A 17,698-nucleotide genomic window follows, 5' to 3' on the forward strand; every position below is an offset into this window, starting at 1 on the left:
TTTTTTTCTTTATTTTTTTTTGAGATGGAGTCTTGCTCTATTGCCAGGCTGGAGTGCAGTGGCACAATCCCAGCTCACTGCAACCTCTGCCTCAAAGGTTCAAGCAATTCTCCTGCCTCAGCTTCCCAAGTAGCAGGGACTACAGGTGTGCGCCACCACACCCAGCTAATTTTTTTGTTTTTAGTAAAGATGGGGTTTCACCATGTTGGCCAGGATGATCTTGATCTCTTGACCTTGTGATCCAACCATCTCAGTCTCCCAAAGTGCTGGTGTGAGCCACCCGGTCTGGCCAATTTTTGTATTTTTTTAGCGGAAACCGTGTTTCACTAGGTAGGCCAGGCTGGTCTCCAACTCCTGACCTCAAGCAATCCACCCACCTCAGCCTCCCAAAGTGCCGGGATTACAGGCCCCAAAAATACAGTGATTATTTTTGTTTTGTACTTGGCTTTTGTATATGCTGAATGCCTAGAATGGTGACTGGTGCATAAAAGGCACCTGATAATTATTTGTTGACAGAATGAACAAGTTTCATTTGCTCATTTTCATTTTTTAACTTTAATTTTTTGCAGAGACTAGGTCTTGCTCTGTCACCCAGGCTGGAGTGCAGTGGCATGATCATAGCTCACTGCAGCCTTGAACTCCTGGGCTCAAACAATCCTCCTACCTCAACCTCCCTAGTAGCTCTGATTACAGGCTTGTGCCACCAGGCCTGGCTAATTTTTCTGCCCTTTTTTTTTTGAGACAGGATCTGTGTTGCCCAGGTTGACTCCTGGCCTCCAGCGATCTTCCTGCCTTAGCCTCACAAAATGCTAGGATTACAGCCGTGTCCAGCCTATTTTCATCATAATAATTTCTCTCTCCTTCTCTACTATTCATATATGGTTGGCTATTGAGCACTTGAAATGTGACTGGGAATAAGGAACTATTAAATATAAATTTGAAATACATCAGAACATTTCCGTTATTGCAGAAAGCTCTACTGGACAGCATGCTCTAGAATATAAAATCCCAAAGGGCAGAAATGTCTGTCTTAGTCATTACTGTGTTCTCAATGCCTGGCACATAAAAAATTTGTCATGCTAATTAATCAAAAAGCCAAAACTTCAGCAGCTCTCTGTACACAAACACCTACTGTGTTCGAGGTATTGTGTTCCCTGACTTATATGCCTTAGCTCAACCGTACCTGCTGGTATGTGTTGGTCGCAATAATTGGGCGAATCACAGGAGCCGCTGGGACCTGCATCGCTTCTACCGTGGGGACCGTGGGCACTGCAGGCACAGCAGTTGGGATTCCGGGTACTGGAGCCCCTAGAACTTCCTGCTCAAACCTGGAGGAATAGAACAGACACCAGAGCTCAGGATCTCGTACCAATTTTGGAACTCTGGGTACATTGCGCGGGGACCCTCACTCCTGCCAACCTCTCCCCTATCCCCGTCCCCACAATCCCGAAGTTCCCATTTCCCCATGTTAGAGCCGTATCTCCGGCCAATCGAGGCCTGGAGGCTCCGGGATTCGGATGCTCTGGCTCTGGCTCTGGGACGACTTTTATCTCTCCCTGTTGCGGGCCTTACAGGGCCATCTCCGCCTCCATTTCCTTCAAGCGTTCCTCGCCGCTCTTGCCCGGGATGCCAGTGCCAGGGCCCGGGACCACGGGTCCTCCTGCACCTGGGAGTCCCGGGGCTGGCCCCGCCCCAGCCATCGCTGCCGCCGTCGCTGTCGCCGCTACTACTGTCTCAGCGTAGCCGCCGCCGCCGCCGCCGCCGCCACCGCCGGTTCTGCTGTCTACTCTCCGCCTTCGTCAGGGTGGGCTCCCGAGGATGACGTACAGCAAAAGCGACGGGCGCTGGCACATGACGTCATACGCCCGGCGAAGGGCCAATGAGAGTTGGCCACACCCTCAGGGGGAATATAGGCCAATCAGAGTGAGAGAAGGACAAACAAGCACAAGAACCTGGGCCTATGAGAGCGCAGCGAAGATAGGCGGTCCCGCCTTCCTGGAGGAACACAGGCTAATGAGAGCAAAGTAAAGTCAGTTGGTCCCGTCCCCAATGTGGAATCTGGACCTTTGAGAACGCAGGAAAGTTCGGAGGCCCCTCCCGTGCCACCGCGAAGTCCGCGCTGGAAGTTTTAAAAGACGCTGAAGTCCGCGTCAGCCTCAGGGTTCGGCAAGGCTAGGAGGCCTAGCTGGGATCTGGGGTTGAGGGCTGGGGGCTCCTACCCTGGGGTAGGCTGACACTCGACCCGTGGTTCCCATGAAGACTAGAGATGCCCAGGAGGAAGCGCCTGACCCAGGCTTCCTGGCGGAGGACACCTGAAGACATTTAAAGATGAGACGAGATGTTCAGGGTGGGAGCCAAGGCCCACACTAGTGCAACACAGAGGGGCACCTGCGTGGGCTTGGTCCCTGTCCTTTCTTGGGCCACAGCTGACCCCTCTTTTTTTTTTTTTCTTCCGCGTAGCCCTCAAAGTGTTTTACTCTGAATATTTTCAAACATGCACATTAGAGGAACTAGTATAACAATCTTAAGAACCTCTCAAACGCTACCAATATTCGACACTTCTGGATTTCACTTGATCTATGCTTCTGTTTTTTACTTTAATTAATTAATTAGAGGGACTAGCATAGCAATCTTAAGTACCTCTCAAACGCTACCAATATTCGACACTTCTAGATTTCACTTGATCTATGCTTCTCTTATTTTTTATTTTAATTAATTAATTTTAAGACAAGAGTCTTGCTCTGTCGCCCAGGCTGCAGTGCAGTGGTGCTGTCTCGGTTTATTGCAACCTGCACCTCCCAGGTTCAAGCTATTCTCTTGCCTCAGCCTCCCGAGCAGCTGGGATTATAGGAGGGTGTCACCACGCCTGGCTCATTTTTGTGTTTTTAGAGGACACGGAGTTTCACCATGTTGGCCAGGCCGGTTGTGAACTCCAGACCTCAGGTGATCCGTCCGCCTCAGCTTCCCAAAGTGCTGAGATTACAGGCATTAGCCACCACACTCAGCTATTGTATGTATGTATGTTTGTATGTATTTTTGTATGTATTTATTTATTTTGAGATGGAGTCTTGCTATTGTCGCCCAGGCTGCAGTGCAGCGGTGCGATCTTGGCTCACTGCAACCTCCACCTCCTGGGTTCAAGCAATTCTCCTGCCTCAGCCTCCTGAGTAGCTGGGACCACAGGTGTGTGCCACCACACCCAGCTAATTTTTGTACTTTTAGTAGAGACGGGGTTTCGCCATGTTGGCCAGGCTGGTCTCAAACTCCCGACCTCAAGTGATCTGTCCACCTCGGCCTCCTAAAGTGCTGGGATTACAGGCGTGAGCCACTGCGCCTAGCCAACCAGAACTATTTTTTAAAAATACCCTTAACTATGCCATTATGAATACGATCAAATTAATTTCTTAGTATCATCTAACACCCAGACTGTTCAGTTTTCCCTGTCTCAAAAATGTCTTCATACAATAGTAAAATCAGGATCAAAACAAGGCCCAAACATTGCATTTGATTGTCTCTTTTTTCCTGTCAAAACTTAATTTTTGCTTGCTCAGATGTCTACTAACAAGAAAAACTTTAATTTTATTGGCTGCCTTGGTTTCTTGAAACTGCAGTCTGAATCAGTACAAATGAATACCTGCCTGCCTCCTTCCTTTCTTCCTTCCTTTCTCCCCTCCCCTCCCTTCCCTCCCTTCCCCCCCTTTTCTTTCTCCATTCCCCCTTTTGTCTTCTCTTTATTGAAGAAACTGGATCATTTATCCTATAGGGTGTCCCACCCATATTTTGAATTTAATTACATTCTTTAATTTTGTTTCGCTTGTTTCTGACTGCCTCCTGCCTCTTTCCCATATACTTGTAGTGAGAGCTAAGGCTGGATGAGATTTAGATTTAATTTGGTATAGGCACACTTCATAGGTAATATTGTATGGTATCATATCCCATGGTGTCCTACTGGGGAATCCCATCAGAAGCACAAGATGTCTGGTTGCCTTCCTTTGGTGTCAGGATTGATCAGTGCTGTCATCCTGGTCCATCCCTTTGACGAAGCCTAGTCAACCTTTCCCCCAATAGTTTTAGTAGCCCTTGACCATCATTACTGGTATCCATCACTTAATCAATGGCAAATGGTGGTTTTTGAATTCTGTTATTCTCTCTGAAGTTATTAGTTGTGATTCTTCCATAAATAACCTCTTCATTAGAAATTTGGTTACTTTTGGTTGGGTGTGGTGGCTCATCCCTATATTCCCAGCACTTTGGGAGGTCAAGGTGGGAAAATACCTGAGGTCAGGAGTTTGAGACCAGCTTGGCCAACATGGCTAAACCCCATCCCTGCTAAAAATACAAAACTTAGCAGGCATAGTGGCATGCACCTGTAATCCCAGCTACTTGGGAGGCTGAAGCAGGAGAATCACTTGAACCCAGGAGCCGGAGGTTGCTGTGAGCCAGGATCTCACCACTGCACCCCAGCTTGGGCAACAGTGGGAGACCCTATCTCAAAAAAATAAAGTTTTTTGGTTCCTTGTTCACATATAAGAAAAATAGAGGGGCCGGGCACATTGGCTCACACCTGTAATCCCAGCACTTTGGGAGGCTGAGGCAAGTAGATCACCTGAGGTCGTGAGTTCAAGACCAGCCTGACCAACATGGAGAAATCCTGTCTCTACTAAAAATACAAAATTAGCTGAGCATGGTGGTGCATGCCTGTAATCCCAGCTACTTGGGAGGCTGAAGCAGGAGAATCGCTTGAACCCAGTAGGCGGAGGTTGCAGTGAGCCAAGATCGTGCCTGTGCACTCTAGCCTGGGCAACAAGCAAAACTCCGTCTCTCTCTCTCTCTCTCCCTCTCTCTCTCTCTCTCTCTCTCTCTCTCACACACACACACACACATAAACCCCACACACACAAAGAAAAATAGAGAACATGCTTCTTTCCTTATTTTACATATAAGAAACATTTTCAAAATAATGAGTGGGTTTCTAGTACTTTTCAAAGGTGACTTCAATGAGTTATGTGAGTATCAACATGAACTTACACATTCAGACATATTTATGTGCTTCAAACCACTGTGGTACTTTTTTTTTTTTTTTTTTGAGACAGAGTTTTGCTCTTGTTGCCGAGGCTGGAGTACAGTGGTGTGGTCTTGGCTCACTGCAACCTCTGCCTCCTGGGTTGAAGCAATTCTCATGCCTCAGCCTCTTGAGTAGCTGGGACTACAGGCGTGAGACACGGCACCCAGCCTGACTGTGGTACTCTTTGCTGCTCAACATGTCACACTTTTGGCCAGTGAGAGCCCTTCAGACTGGCTCCTGAGTCCCTTTGACTTGGCCACAGTAGTCTTGGAAGACTTCTTTGCTTCCTGGTACAAAATATCCTGTACACATTCTGCCCATTTCTTGCCTCAGACCTGGAATCAGCTGTTTTTACACAGGTCCCTGGTTCTTAGAAATAGCACTTAGAGACCACGGTCTGTACACTAGTGCTTCTCAGTGTTACTGAAGTGTCATTATATTTATTATATATATCAGACCTTTTTAGTGGACTTAACTAGGAGAATGTGTGTGTGTATTTCTTTGAAATGGAGTCTTGGTCTGTTGCCCTGGCTGGAGTGCAATGGGGAGATCTTGCTCACCACCACCTCTGCCTCCCAGCTTCAAGCAATTCTCTTGTCTCAGCCTCCCGAGTAGCTGGGATTACAGCCATGCACCACCACGCCCGCCTAATTTTGTATTTTTAGTAGAGACGGGGTTTCTCCATGTTGGCCAGACTGGTCTTGAACTTCCAACCCCAGGTGATCCACCCACCTCGGCCTCCCAAAGTACTGGGATTATAGGCATGAGCCACCGTACCCAGCCTTGAAATATATATTTTTCAGAAAGAGAGAAATCATGACTTTATTCTGATATTTCCAACTCAAATGAAAGATTATAGGGTATTTACTTCTTTGATTTTATATTTATCTTTTTTCATTTACACTAAAAATCTTGGTCCACAATGACATAAGATGGCTTCTCATTTGCTTAGTGTATAATTTCAAAAACTGTAAGGTAAAGTCTCAAAAATTTAAATGGTCTATTTTATCAAAATAATAACGCCAGTGTTACTACTAACAATGCGACTACTGTACGAAGTTTAAGTTTTTGCTGAGTTCAGTAAGAAGGTGGGGGCTGGGAACTGTGATGAGAGAGGAGAGAAGGGAGGAGTGGGCTCACTAAGGACAGTCATGGGAAAGCCAGTGTGGAAAGGCGGGGAAACAGCAGCCAGGGGCAGGAGGAAAGCTGGCAGAGGGAAGGGGCTCTGGAGGCCAAGAGAGGAGCTGTGTGGGAGATGGACAGCAAGGTTCAAGATCATAAAACTGACAAACTCCCAAATTTGAAAACTTACTGCAACACCAGTAAAACTACCGTCTGTGTTTGTCTTTTTTCTGGGACCAGGCAAATTAAATATAATGTTCACTTAATTTATGAAAAAAAAAATTATCGAGACAGGGGAAACTGTAATCCCAGCAGGTGAAGAATTGGGAGACAGAGGTGGCAGATCACTTGAGACCAAGAGTTGGAGAGCAGCCTGGCCAACAAGGTGAAGCCCCGACTCTACAAAAAATACAAAAATTAGCGGGGCATGGTGGTGTGAGCCTGTAATCCTAGCTATTGGGGAGGCCAAGGCATGAGAATCACTTGAACCTGGGAGACGGGGTTGCAGTGAATTGAGATCATACCACTGCATTTCAGCCTGGGCAACAGTGAGACTCCATCTCAAAACAAGAGAACAAAAACACATATGACAATGTGTCATAAGCCTTTCTATTAAACTACTGTGGTAATGGCACATGTAGGGTTAAATACAAAGCAGGTCTGGAGAGAAGCCAGATACAACCCAATTAAACATGGAAATTTAGTGCATAAAAAGGTGGCATCTCAAAAGCAGTGAGTAAGGCTTTGCTTTATAAATTGAGTCACCCACACAGTGAAATGCACAGGCCTTAAGTCTACAGCTAGGTGAGTGCTGACAACTCTCCCTACCTGTGTCACCTCCGCCGCCCTTGACATGGCACGTTCCCGTTACCTAAGACGTTTCTGCATCTCCTCTTCAGTTGACCCCTGCCACCCACCTTCCCTCAGAGACAACTGGTGCTGTGACTGGGAATTTCAATAAGTGTTACTAGGATCCCTGTAAAATAAAACAAAATTGCATCCACGTGCTAGGATAAATTCCAAATGGCTGATTTACATGCGAAAAAAGAAACTATACAAACTAGAAGGCAATTTCATCTTTTAATACATTCCTCCTCCCACCCTATAATGCCCCCCACCAATGGCCCTTATTCCAGCATATTTTGGCTCAGGGCCTTTGCACGTGCTGGTGCCCTGAGCTGGAAGCCCTTCCTCGGCCACCCCTGTTGCTCCTGCTCACCACTTGGTGTATGACCTGGGCAGTGTGGCCGTCGATTCAAATCATACCTCCCACCTCCTGCTGGATTTCCCACACAGCAGTTAACCTGCAGCATCCTACTTATATATTTTCCTTATCTCGTAAACTCCATCTCCCTCCCTAGAACTCAACTCCTGGAAGGCAGGGCCTTCTCTTTTGTTCTGTGTGGACTCCCCAGCGCCTAGAGAAGGTGCTCAATTACTTTTTGCTGAGAATGAAAGTGATGAAGGGATCTCAGGAGTGCCCAGGGTGGGCCCCATTCTCTTGGCTTTAGCAGGATGAAAGGATCGGGGCCAGGGAGCTGAGCGGAGCCGCAGAACAGCAAGCGAGGGGACTGCAGATGCTGTGGGGGACGACGGCCAAGGAATCCTGGTGCTGCTTTCTTCCAGGTGTCCTGGGGGAGGTGAGGTGTCGGGGTGAACAGAGTGAAGTTCTGGGCTTCTGTGCAGCCTCTCTTCAGTTGCACAGCTTCTGTAGGGCTCCCTGGGCCTGAACCCAGCGCAGCCGCCACTGGGGCAGGGAGAGGCCCTGGCAGAGCTCCTCAGAGAGGGCAGCCTGGCCTGGCTGCTCCCACCTGGGAAAGGGCACAGCGTCAGAGGGGAGGCCTGGCCTTCCAGACCCTTGTTGGCCTCCCCGCAAAACCATGGCCTGCTCCTTCTCACCAGCCCCCTGGCCCGAGTCCTGACTTTCCTGCTTCCCACCCGCAGCACGTTCCCCTCTCACCAGTCCCCCACAACCCCCTGCAGCTCAGGGATTCGCTCCAGCGCCTGTTTCAGCAGCTTCTCCAGCCTCTTGAGAGCCTGCCCCAGGTTCTCTTTCTGCTCCTTTTCCTGGGATGCCTGGATCTGCAGCAGCTCTGAGGGTGAGAAAGCCGGGAGGCAGCTTTGAGTCCTCCGGCTCACTGGTACCTTACAGCAATGGGTCCTCACATCTCCAGTCCCCGAGTCTTGACCTCAGCATGTCTTGCAAACCACCTGTCCCTCTTCCCAGGTCCTCATCTCAAGGGCAGCTTCCCCCACTCAGCTGGCCTAGGCCTCTTCTGGATGCCTTCCTCCCTGAGAGCCCATCCATCTCCATGGCCTGTCTGCTTAGTCTCCTGAGCATTTCTTCCTCTGCTCCAGGCCTTGGTCTCCCACTCTGGTTCACCCTTCGCCTTACACCACAGTGATCTTCCTGCAGCCTAAATCTGATGCTGTTCTTCCCCTATCTAGAGCCCCCAAGGCTCCTCAGTGTCCCCAAGGCAGAGTCCAAGCTCTTAGGCAGGTATTTGAGTTTCATAATATGGCATGGCCTGGCCTATCTGCAGGGCCCACAGGAGACAGCATCTTTCCTCCTGGAGGCCCTTCCAACACTCCTCAACCCAAGGCTTCCTCCTCCGCCTCCTCCAGCTTCACCCTAGTGGTGCTTTCCCTCTGGGACTAGGACTGGGCCTACTCTCTCTCTCCATGTGCGCAGAACAGGCCCAGCTCAGCAAGTGCAGACGAGCAGCGTGATCACACCTGCTGGGCCTGAATCCTGACCCCATCCCATCCCTGCCCTGTGACCTTGATCATGACACTGGCTCTTTCTTCAGCTCTGTCTGCTGTCAGGTAGAATTACTGGAGCTGTAGGCTAGTGGGGCAGAGCAGATGGGAGAACTCGGGATGGGACCCTTAGGGCTGGCTGAAGGGTTGAAGCTGGTGGTGGTGGGGTTAGGGAGCTAGGAAGAATTAAGGATGACTCCTGGGTTTCTTGGTAAAGCACTGGGATGAGGAGGGTGAGATTTTTTTTTTTTTTTTTGAGACAGAGTTTTACTCTTGTTGCCCAGGCTGGAGTGCAGTGGCACAATCTTGGCTCACCACAACCTCCGCCTCCTAAGTTCAAGCAATTCTCCTGCCTCAGCCTCCCAAGTATCTGGGATTACAGGCATGTACCACTATGCCTGGCTAATTTTGTATTTTTAGTAGAGATGGGGTTTCTCCATGTTGGTCAGGCTGGTCTTGAACTTCTGACCTCAGGTGATCCGCCCGCCTCCACCTCCCAACCTGCTGGGATTACAGGTGTAAGCCACCGTGCCTGGTGAGGATGAGATCATTTAGGAAGTGAGGACACTAAGAAGTGGAGGAACAAAATTGTTTTCTGGGATAGAGAGAACCAGGAGTTCCCTTACAGATGTGTAAAGTTCAAGATGCCCATGATTATAAGAAATATAACATTAGTCAGGCATGCTGGTGTATGCCTGTGGTCCCAACTGCTTGGGAGGCTGAGGCAGGATGGCTTGAGCCTGGGAAGTTGAGGCTGCAGTAAGCCGGGATGGAACCATCACACTCCAGCTTGGGTGACAGAATGAGATCTTGTCCCAAAAAAAAAAATAAAACCCATAAGGTAGGCAGAGGGCATAGTGGGCAGAGGCTGTGCGGGGTCTGGGGCTGCTTTCATTGCTCCTGAACACACTGCTCCCTCCCCTGGTGGAGAGGTGGAGGGCGGGGAGCCCCAAACTCAGAGGCCTGAACACAGTCTCTTCCTCCACTGCTGCTGGCACTGCCAGTTCATTTCTCAGCAGTTCTTCTCTTCCATCTGTTTATCCTTTCATTCTTTACTCCTTCCTTCCATCCGGGGGAAACCCCTGGGGTGGGGAGCTTTCTCCTCACTCCCCTTCAAGCCATCTGGGCCGGCAACTGGCAGACACCCAGTGAGTATTTGTTGAGTGAATCCAGGAATGAACGACTTCTCTGAGCTTCAGTTTCTTCATCTGTTAACTGGGGGTCTTAAAAGTCCCTTTCTAGCAGGGAGCGATGGCTCATGCCTATAATCTCAGCACTTTGGGAGGCTGAGGTGGGCAGATCATGAGGTCAAGAGATCGAGACAATCCTGGCCAACATGGTGAAACCCTGTCTATAGTAAAAATGTAAAAATTAGCTGGGTGTGATGGTGCACACCTGTAGTCCCAGCTACTGGGGAGGCTGAGGCAGGAGAATTGCTTGAACCTGGGAGGCAGAGGTTGCAGTGACCCAAGATCACGGCCACTGCACTCCAGCCTGGAGACAGAGCAAGACTCCGTCTCAATTAAAAAAAAGTCCCTTTCCTCATGATAATGACTCCAAGGGACTGTGTGTGCACACAATGATGCTAATCCCACTGGATACGCAGGGTGCTTACTGCATGCCAGGCAGTGTTCAGTGCCCTGTGTGGGTCCCCTGCCTGGATCTGCCCAGCACCTCAGTAAGCTATTATGCTTACTCCACTGAGGAGGACACTAAGGTGCCGGGAAGCCATACAGCTAGGAAGAGACAGGGTGGAGAGGGTTCCCAGGCTCTGAACTGTGTACTATGTCATGGCGATGAATGAACGTGTGGAGAGCTGATGGGCAGCGTAGCTTAGTGGTTGGGAGCACAGACCCATTTCCGACCACCTGGATTCAAATTCCAGCTTTGCCATTTGGGCAACCTATTAACCTCTGTCTCAGTTCCCTTCTCTGTAAAATGGAGAAAACAGCAGCACTTACCTCATGGGACTGCTGTGCTGTGCAGATGAAACAAGGGAGAATGTTTAAAGCCCTTAGCACACAGTGGGCACAGTGTAAGCAGTGGGGTTGCTGGTAAGGACTTGTGCAGGTAGCTGGTAGTGGGAACGGGCGGGGAGGCTGGATGGGGCAGCAGGGCAGGCCTACCCTGGGTGGAAGGGCCCGGTGGCAGGCTGGTCTTCATGTGGAGTAGATCCCAGCACCGGAGGCCCTGCTGGTCCTGCAGGAATAGAACGTCCTGGCGAAGAGAGGCAGCTGCTGGCAGGAGCAGCTCTGAGGCCTGGAGGAGGAGGGAAAGACAGTCACCTTGGGCGGGGCTGGGGAGACGAGTCACAGGAGACCAGCACTCACCTTCCCTGGGGGCAGCCCCAGCATGTGGCTCAGTGCTATGAGGCTGGAGCCCTTCGGGGACATGGGGTGCAGCTGATGGATGGACGGTAGGACTGTGGGCAGCAGCTTCAACCTGGGGGCGGGGAGAAGTCTGGGTTGGGTGGGCACTGAGAGGAGGCCTTGGGTTCTGGAGGGTCTGGGGGCCCAGGAACTTCAAGGTGGGTCTGGGGACTAGGGTGCCATACCAGGACTGGTGACCCGAGGGTGAGGTCTAGCAGCCTATGAACACTGGGGGTCTGGGGTTATCTTTTTGAAGGAGGTTCAAGGAGTGACAGTCATCCATGGCAGGGGATGTGGGGCAGGGCTGGGGCAGCCCCAGGCTCACTCTCCAGGGCTGTGCCGCAGCAGTGGACCCAACAGAACATGGGGCAGATGCTGGGCTTCCTCCTCCAGGCAGCGCAGCAGCTCCCGGCTCTGCGGGGCCACTGCCTCAGATGCAGGGACCACCTTTCGCTCGACCAGAGCCAGCACCTTCGGGGAAGGAGAGAGATGGGTGGGGCAGCCTGAGCCCACCCAGCCCCATTCCGGCAGATCCAGCCCTACCAAGACCTCACCCAACTCCCCTCTCACCTCCCCTGGGCTCTGGCACAGGCGGGTCTTGCTGGCTGAGTTTCCCTTGATGAGCAGGCGGATCTGTTCCTGTGTCTCCTCCTGAGGAACCGGGATACCCTGAGACTCACTCCTCCCACCTCCCAACCTCAGTGCGCCTCTCTGCTCAGGTCCCGCTTCTGCCTGGGAGTCTCGCCTGGGCTCCTGTTGCCTAGGAGGCCCAGTTCTTTTTTTAAGTGACAGTATTCTCTTTTTTATTTTTGTTTTTTTGAGACAGAGTTTCGCTCTTGTTGCCCAGGTTGGAATGCAGTGGCGTGATCTCAACTCACAGCAACTTCTGCCTCCTGGCTTCAAGCGATTCTCCTGCCTCAGCCTCCCAAGTAGCTAGATTTACAGGTCCAGGCGCCTGCCACCACACCCAGCTAATTTTTTGTATTTTTAGTAGAGACAGGGTTTCACCATATCTCTAGGACAGGCTGGTCTTGAACTCCTGACCTCAGGTGATCCACCCATCTCAGCCTCTCAAAGTTGAGATTACAGGGATGAGCCACCGTGCCCGGCCTTTATTATTATTTTTTTTCAAGTGACAGCATCTTACTCTGTCACCCAGGCTGGAGTGCAGTGGTGCGATTGTACCTCACTTCAGCCTTGAACTCCTGGGCTCAGGTGATTCTCCCACCTCAGCCTCCTAAAGTGTGGAACCACAGGCATGTGCTACCACACCGGGCTCAGGCCCAGTTCTTAGCCACAGTTTCGAAGCCTCCTCTCTGGCCCTCCACAAGGCCCTGGCCTCTCCCCAGGCCCCGCCTCTCACCACCAGCTGGCGCCAGCGCAGGATCCGCTGCTGTTTGGCCTGTAGCTCCCTCAGCAGGAGCTGCCGATGCCCGGCTGCATCCTCCAGCTCCTGGCTCTGAGCACGCAGGGACTTGAGCTCCACCCACAGGCCACAGCCCCGAAGCCCCAGTATCCACGCCTGCCTGTAGGGCAAGCAGAGGAGAGCAAAGGAGAGGAGGGTGACTGAGTCACACAGGGGACCATAAACAGGGAGAGAAACCGCAGGGAGAGGAGGCAGAGATAGGAGCCATAGGGGCTGAAAAAGCCCAATAGGCTGAGATACCCAGAAGCGAGACGGCCTAGAGGCCTTTGCCCCGGGGGCCCCTCACCTCTCACTGGATCCTAGGGCATGTCTCTCCACCTCTTCCACCAGGCTCTGGAGGCACTGGGTCAGGACTTGATGCTCCTTCAGGAGGGTGCTCCGCTGGGAGACCAGTGCACCCACAGTCCACCAGCCCTCCTGCAATGGGGGTACAGAGTCAGGGTGGGCATGGTCCATGGGTGAGGGGATTGAGAGGGTCTTAGAACGAGGCGGCGAGCCTTGGGGTCACCTGCATGAGATGAACCATGGACGGCAGGGTCTGGCTGGAGTCTGACTGGTCCGGGGCCTGGGACCTGGGGTGGGGGCAGAGCTGCTGAGGGAGCCATGCTGTGGCCTTGCCTCGGTACTCGAGGGTGGCGAGTATCAGTCCTGCCAGCCCACCAGACAGTGTGTTTCAGTCCCACCCATGAGCAGGTGGCCAGGCCAGGTCCTGACTCCTGTCCAGCTCACCCACCCACCAGGCCTTCCCCGACTGTAGGAACACCCTGCCCCACACCTGGATATCTCGGTATCGCCAAGCCCATCCCCACCGCACAGCGACCGAATCTCTGCCTCCCGCTCTGCAGCCAGGTGCTCCAAGGCAGCCAGGACGTGGCCCGGGGGGTGGTTTGTCAGCAGCGTCTAGGGGCAGGGAGGGTGAAGTCAGGGCAGGATGGGGGCAGGGCTGTGAGCTGAGACCCCATGGGAATAGGGCTGTCATCAAGAGTTAGGTCCTGGCACCCTAAGTTTTGATCATGGGGCCAGAGGGGGTGGGTTTTCCTGAGAGCCCCCCTCTCACCTCCACGGAGCTCAGCCACTGCTGGTAGGAAGTGCCAAAGTGGTCATCATGAGGGGTTCTGTGGGGTTGGATAAGGGGACAGAGAATGTTATAATACACATCAATTATCCTCTAGTTACCACCACCACCACCCTATAAGGTAGGGGCTGTCATCATCCCTATGCCTGTAACACCTGAGTTCCCCAATTATACCAACTTGGGGCCTTTACATGGGCTGTTCATCTGGGACACTCTCTGGACCCTTCACCCCAGGTAAGCCTCCTCACCAAAGAACCTCTCCCCTCCCTGCCTCCTTAGCTGGGAAGGGCACTGCCTCTGGGGTGCTCAGAGCTTCTCAGGCCTCCCAATTCCCCCGACAGCCCTGACCTGGCTGTCACTGTTAGTATGAGTCTGTCTCCTTCTCTTCCCAGCCTAGAAGTCCCCTTCTATAGAATGTAGCCCAGAAGCTCAGTGTCTGGGGAATTAATAAACAAGAGACACCACCACCCTCAAAGCCCAGGTTCTCCGCAGGATCTCTGGGGGCTGGGGACACTCACGGGAGGCTGCCCCTCTTGGCCTGGGGAAGCAGGAGGTTCTGCAGGAACTGGGCCCGGAGGGAGCAGGCTGCTCGGACATCACGCTAGGGAGAAAAAGAGGAAGGGACCTGAGGGAGACCCTGGCATCTGCCTGACTCCAGGCTCCCTGCCCCTTCTCCCATGATGGGAGACTCTTACCAGGACCACAGGCTCCAGGCCCAGAGCTGCCGCTGTCAGGGATCCAAAGGTCACGTCTACTTTGGCTTTCCTGAAGGGAGAAGTGCAGCTGGGGCTAGGGTCCCTGGGAGAACAGATGTCTGTACCCCATCTCCTCTCACTACCAGCAAGGCCAGTCAGAAGAATCACTAAGCCTAGATCTCGGGAGCCATCTCCAGATTAGGCCACTGTCACCTCCCAGCTGGATTATTGCATTAGCCTCCCCACTGCTCTTGCCCCATGAGACTGTTCTCCACTCAGAAGTCAATGACTCTGTTAAAACCGAAGGATGATCATGTCCCTGCTCAAATCCCTTCAAAATAATGTGATGTTTCCCCAGCACATTCAGAATAACAATGGGCCCAGTGCGGTGGTGCACGCCTGTACCCTAGCACTTTGGAAGGCTGAGGTGGGTGAATCACTTGAGGTCAGGAGTTCGAGACCAGCCTGGCCAACATGGTGAAACCCCGTCTCTACTATAAATACAAAAATTAGCCAGATGTGGTGGCACACGTCCATAATCCCAGCTACTCAGAAGGCTGAGGCAGGAAAATCACTTGAACTCGGGAGGCAGAGGTTGCAGTGGGCTGAATTGTACCACTGCACTCCAGCCTGGGTGACAGAGCGAGACTCCATCTCAAAAAAACAAAAACAAAAACAACCCAGAATAGTAACAATGGCTAATAGGCACTTTTGTAAGCACTTTACATGATTTATTGTCTACCCTATAAGCTTGGTATTAATATTATCCCCATTCCACAGATCTTAAGAATCTGAGGCACATAGAAGTTAAATACCTTGCCCTAGGTCACCCAATTTTTTTGGGGGGTGGGGGGAGACAAGAGTTTTGCTCTTGTCACGCAGGCCAGAGTGCAGTGGCACAATCTTGGCTCACTGCAACTTCCTGTTCCTGGGTTCAAGTGATTCTCCTGCCTCAGCCTCCTGAGTAGCTGGGATTACAGGTGCCTACCACCACGCCTGGCTAATTTTTATATTTTTAGCAGAGATAGGTTTTTACCATGTTGGGCAGGCTGGTCTTGAATTCCTGACCTCAGGTGATCCACCTGCCTCAGCCTCCCAAAGTGTTGAGATTACAGGCGTGAGCCACCTCACCCGGCCTAAGAGCACTCAATATATATATATATTTTTTGAGACAGAGCCAGGTGCCAGGCTGGAGTGCAATGGTGTGATCTTGGCTAACTGTAACCTGTGCCTCCTGGGTTCAAGCAATTCTCCTGCCTCAGTCTCCCGAGTAGTTGGGATTATAGGCACGTACCACCACGCCCAGTTAATTTTTGTATTTTTTAGTAGAGATAGGGTTTCACCATGTTGGCCAGAATGGTCTCAATCTCTTGACCTCGTGATCCGCCCACCTTGGCCTCCTAAAATGCTGGGATTACAGGCGTGAGCCACCATGCCCAGCCCAATTCTTTTTTTGAATTGGAGTCTCACTCTGTTGCCCATGCTGGAGTGCAGTGGTGTGATCTTGGCTCACTGCAGCCTCTGCCTCCTGAGTTCAAGTGATTCTTTTGCCTCAGCCTCTGAGTAGCTGGGACTACAGGCACATGCCACCACGCCCAGCTAATTTTTGTATTTTTTAGTGGAGACCGGGTTTCACTATGTTGGCCAGGCCTGTTTTGAACTCCTGACCTCAACTGATCCACCTGCCTCGGCTTCCCAAAGTGCTGGGTTTACAGGAGTGAGGCACTGTGACCGGCCTAAGGTCATCCAATTTTAAGTGACCAAGGCAGGGCATGAACCGGTATCAGGGTAAAATCACAATGCATCATCTACAGTTCTCTGTCCACTCTTTCACCCTCACCTCCTCAGGTTCTCTATCTTGCCTGAGAAACTGGAGCTGACTTGGCCCCCTGGCTGCTCTTCCTGCATGCTGAATGCACTGCCTCTGTTCTTGCAGAAACCCTCTCCACAGAAACTCCTCTCCCAACTCAATGTTACCTCCTCAGAGGCCTTCCCTAACCACGCCTGCTGGGGCAGCATCTTGCTCTCCCTTCTATTATAGGCTTTTCTTCACAGCACTCATCTCTACCGGAAATGATAGGGTCTGTTTGGTTCCTAGTTTACTATCTGTCTTCTGTGTATCAGAGTATAAACTCCAGGAGGGCAGGGACTTGTTCTCTGTTTGTGGCCGTTTTCCCAGAGCTAGTGTTCTAGGTATACAAGTGGTATCATTCCAGGCACTAGAAATACAGGTAACTGAGATGACAAAACCTCCTGGTCTCGTGGACCTTCCATCCTAAGGGTGGGAGCTGAGAATTCTGGAACCCAAGAAGGGATCGGGGCAGAGCCCTGAGGTCTCTAAGAGAATGTCTGGCGGCCCAGCCTGGTGAGGGCGGGTCCCTGAAGCCCACCTCTCCATGTCCTGCAGGCGCCTCAGTTGATTCTGCAGCCGCTGCATGGGATTTCGGAGCCTATGCTGCTGTCTTCGCATGGCCCCAGCTTGGGCCCGGAGGAGGAGAGCTCGACGCTGGGTGTCTTGTGTGTGCTGAAGTGCCTGCTCCATGGCTATGTCTGTGGGAGGAACAGGGTAGTCATCAGCACCTTCCCTGACCCACATTCTGCTGCTGCCCATCTTTTGGCCCCTGGATTACCCTGAGCCTCAGTGTCTCGCTCCATCAGCTCCAGACTCTGGTTGAGCTCCTGGATCTCTGCCTGCAGGCGGGTCACAGCAGCTTCCAGCTCTAACTTCCTACGGACCTGGGAGGATCAGATTCAGGGTCAGATGCACGGTCTGAGCAGGACTCAGCCTGGCCTGTCTTTTGAGGGGTACCAGGCTCCTCAACTGGTGGCAGAGGTTTTTGCTCAGCAGTTTCTGTGTCTGATACAGAAGCATTAGGGTACTGGCTCCCTCCTTCCTCCTGGGATTGCCTCACCCACACTGCCAGCCTGTTTCCTGTCTGTGCTGGTGACACCCACATCTTTGTCCCAGTCCTGATCTCCTCCCAAAGCCCTGCACCTCAAAGTCCCAAGGCCTCCTGGAAACCTCCCCTTAGATGTCATCTGAGCCTCTTGCACCTGCTAGGTCCCACACTGGCCTCTGCATCTCTCCCAAACTTGTCCCTTCTCTCGTTATCAGCTTTGCTGCCACATATCTATGCCCCACCTCTCCACCCCGAGCTAATTAATGCTATCTCTTTTTTTTTTTTT

General features: G+C 51.8%; 2 protein-coding genes across 2 annotated transcripts in view; both read right to left on the reverse strand.

Moving 5' to 3' along the window:
* RBM42 (RNA binding motif protein 42) overlaps positions 1–1,841 on the reverse strand; it is a 12,413-nt gene extending 10,572 nt beyond the window's left edge. Inside the window, exons 1-2 of the mRNA XM_017504103.2 lie at positions 1,573–1,841; positions 1,184–1,328 (exon numbers count right to left, since the gene is read on the reverse strand). Of these exons, the coding sequence (XP_017359592.1) occupies positions 1,184–1,328; positions 1,573–1,700 (273 nt within the window). The 5' untranslated portion in view covers positions 1,701–1,841. The remainder of the gene's footprint in view (positions 1–1,183; positions 1,329–1,572) is intronic.
* A 4,933-nt stretch (positions 1,842–6,774) lies between these two features.
* The window catches only part of HAUS5 (HAUS augmin like complex subunit 5), a 12,751-nt gene continuing 1,827 nt past the window's right edge, over positions 6,775–17,698 (reverse strand). The window contains exons 5-19 of the mRNA XM_017504100.2: positions 17,143–17,248; positions 16,903–17,062; positions 14,513–14,582; positions 14,336–14,418; positions 13,800–13,857; positions 13,518–13,642; positions 13,251–13,314; positions 13,029–13,159; positions 12,680–12,842; positions 11,887–11,967; positions 11,642–11,787; positions 11,278–11,389; positions 11,074–11,206; positions 8,148–8,280; positions 6,775–7,998 (exon numbers count right to left, since the gene is read on the reverse strand). Of these exons, the coding sequence (XP_017359589.1) occupies positions 7,881–7,998; positions 8,148–8,280; positions 11,074–11,206; positions 11,278–11,389; positions 11,642–11,787; positions 11,887–11,967; positions 12,680–12,842; positions 13,029–13,159; positions 13,251–13,314; positions 13,518–13,642; positions 13,800–13,857; positions 14,336–14,418; positions 14,513–14,582; positions 16,903–17,062; positions 17,143–17,248 (1,683 nt within the window). The 3' untranslated portion in view covers positions 6,775–7,880. The remainder of the gene's footprint in view (positions 7,999–8,147; positions 8,281–11,073; positions 11,207–11,277; positions 11,390–11,641; positions 11,788–11,886; positions 11,968–12,679; positions 12,843–13,028; positions 13,160–13,250; positions 13,315–13,517; positions 13,643–13,799; positions 13,858–14,335; positions 14,419–14,512; positions 14,583–16,902; positions 17,063–17,142; positions 17,249–17,698) is intronic.

The sequence above is a fragment of the Cebus imitator genome, unplaced genomic scaffold (genome assembly GCF_001604975.1).
Source record: "Cebus imitator isolate Cc_AM_T3 unplaced genomic scaffold, Cebus_imitator-1.0 Scaffold318, whole genome shotgun sequence".
NCBI lineage: Eukaryota > Metazoa > Chordata > Mammalia > Primates > Cebidae > Cebus > Cebus imitator.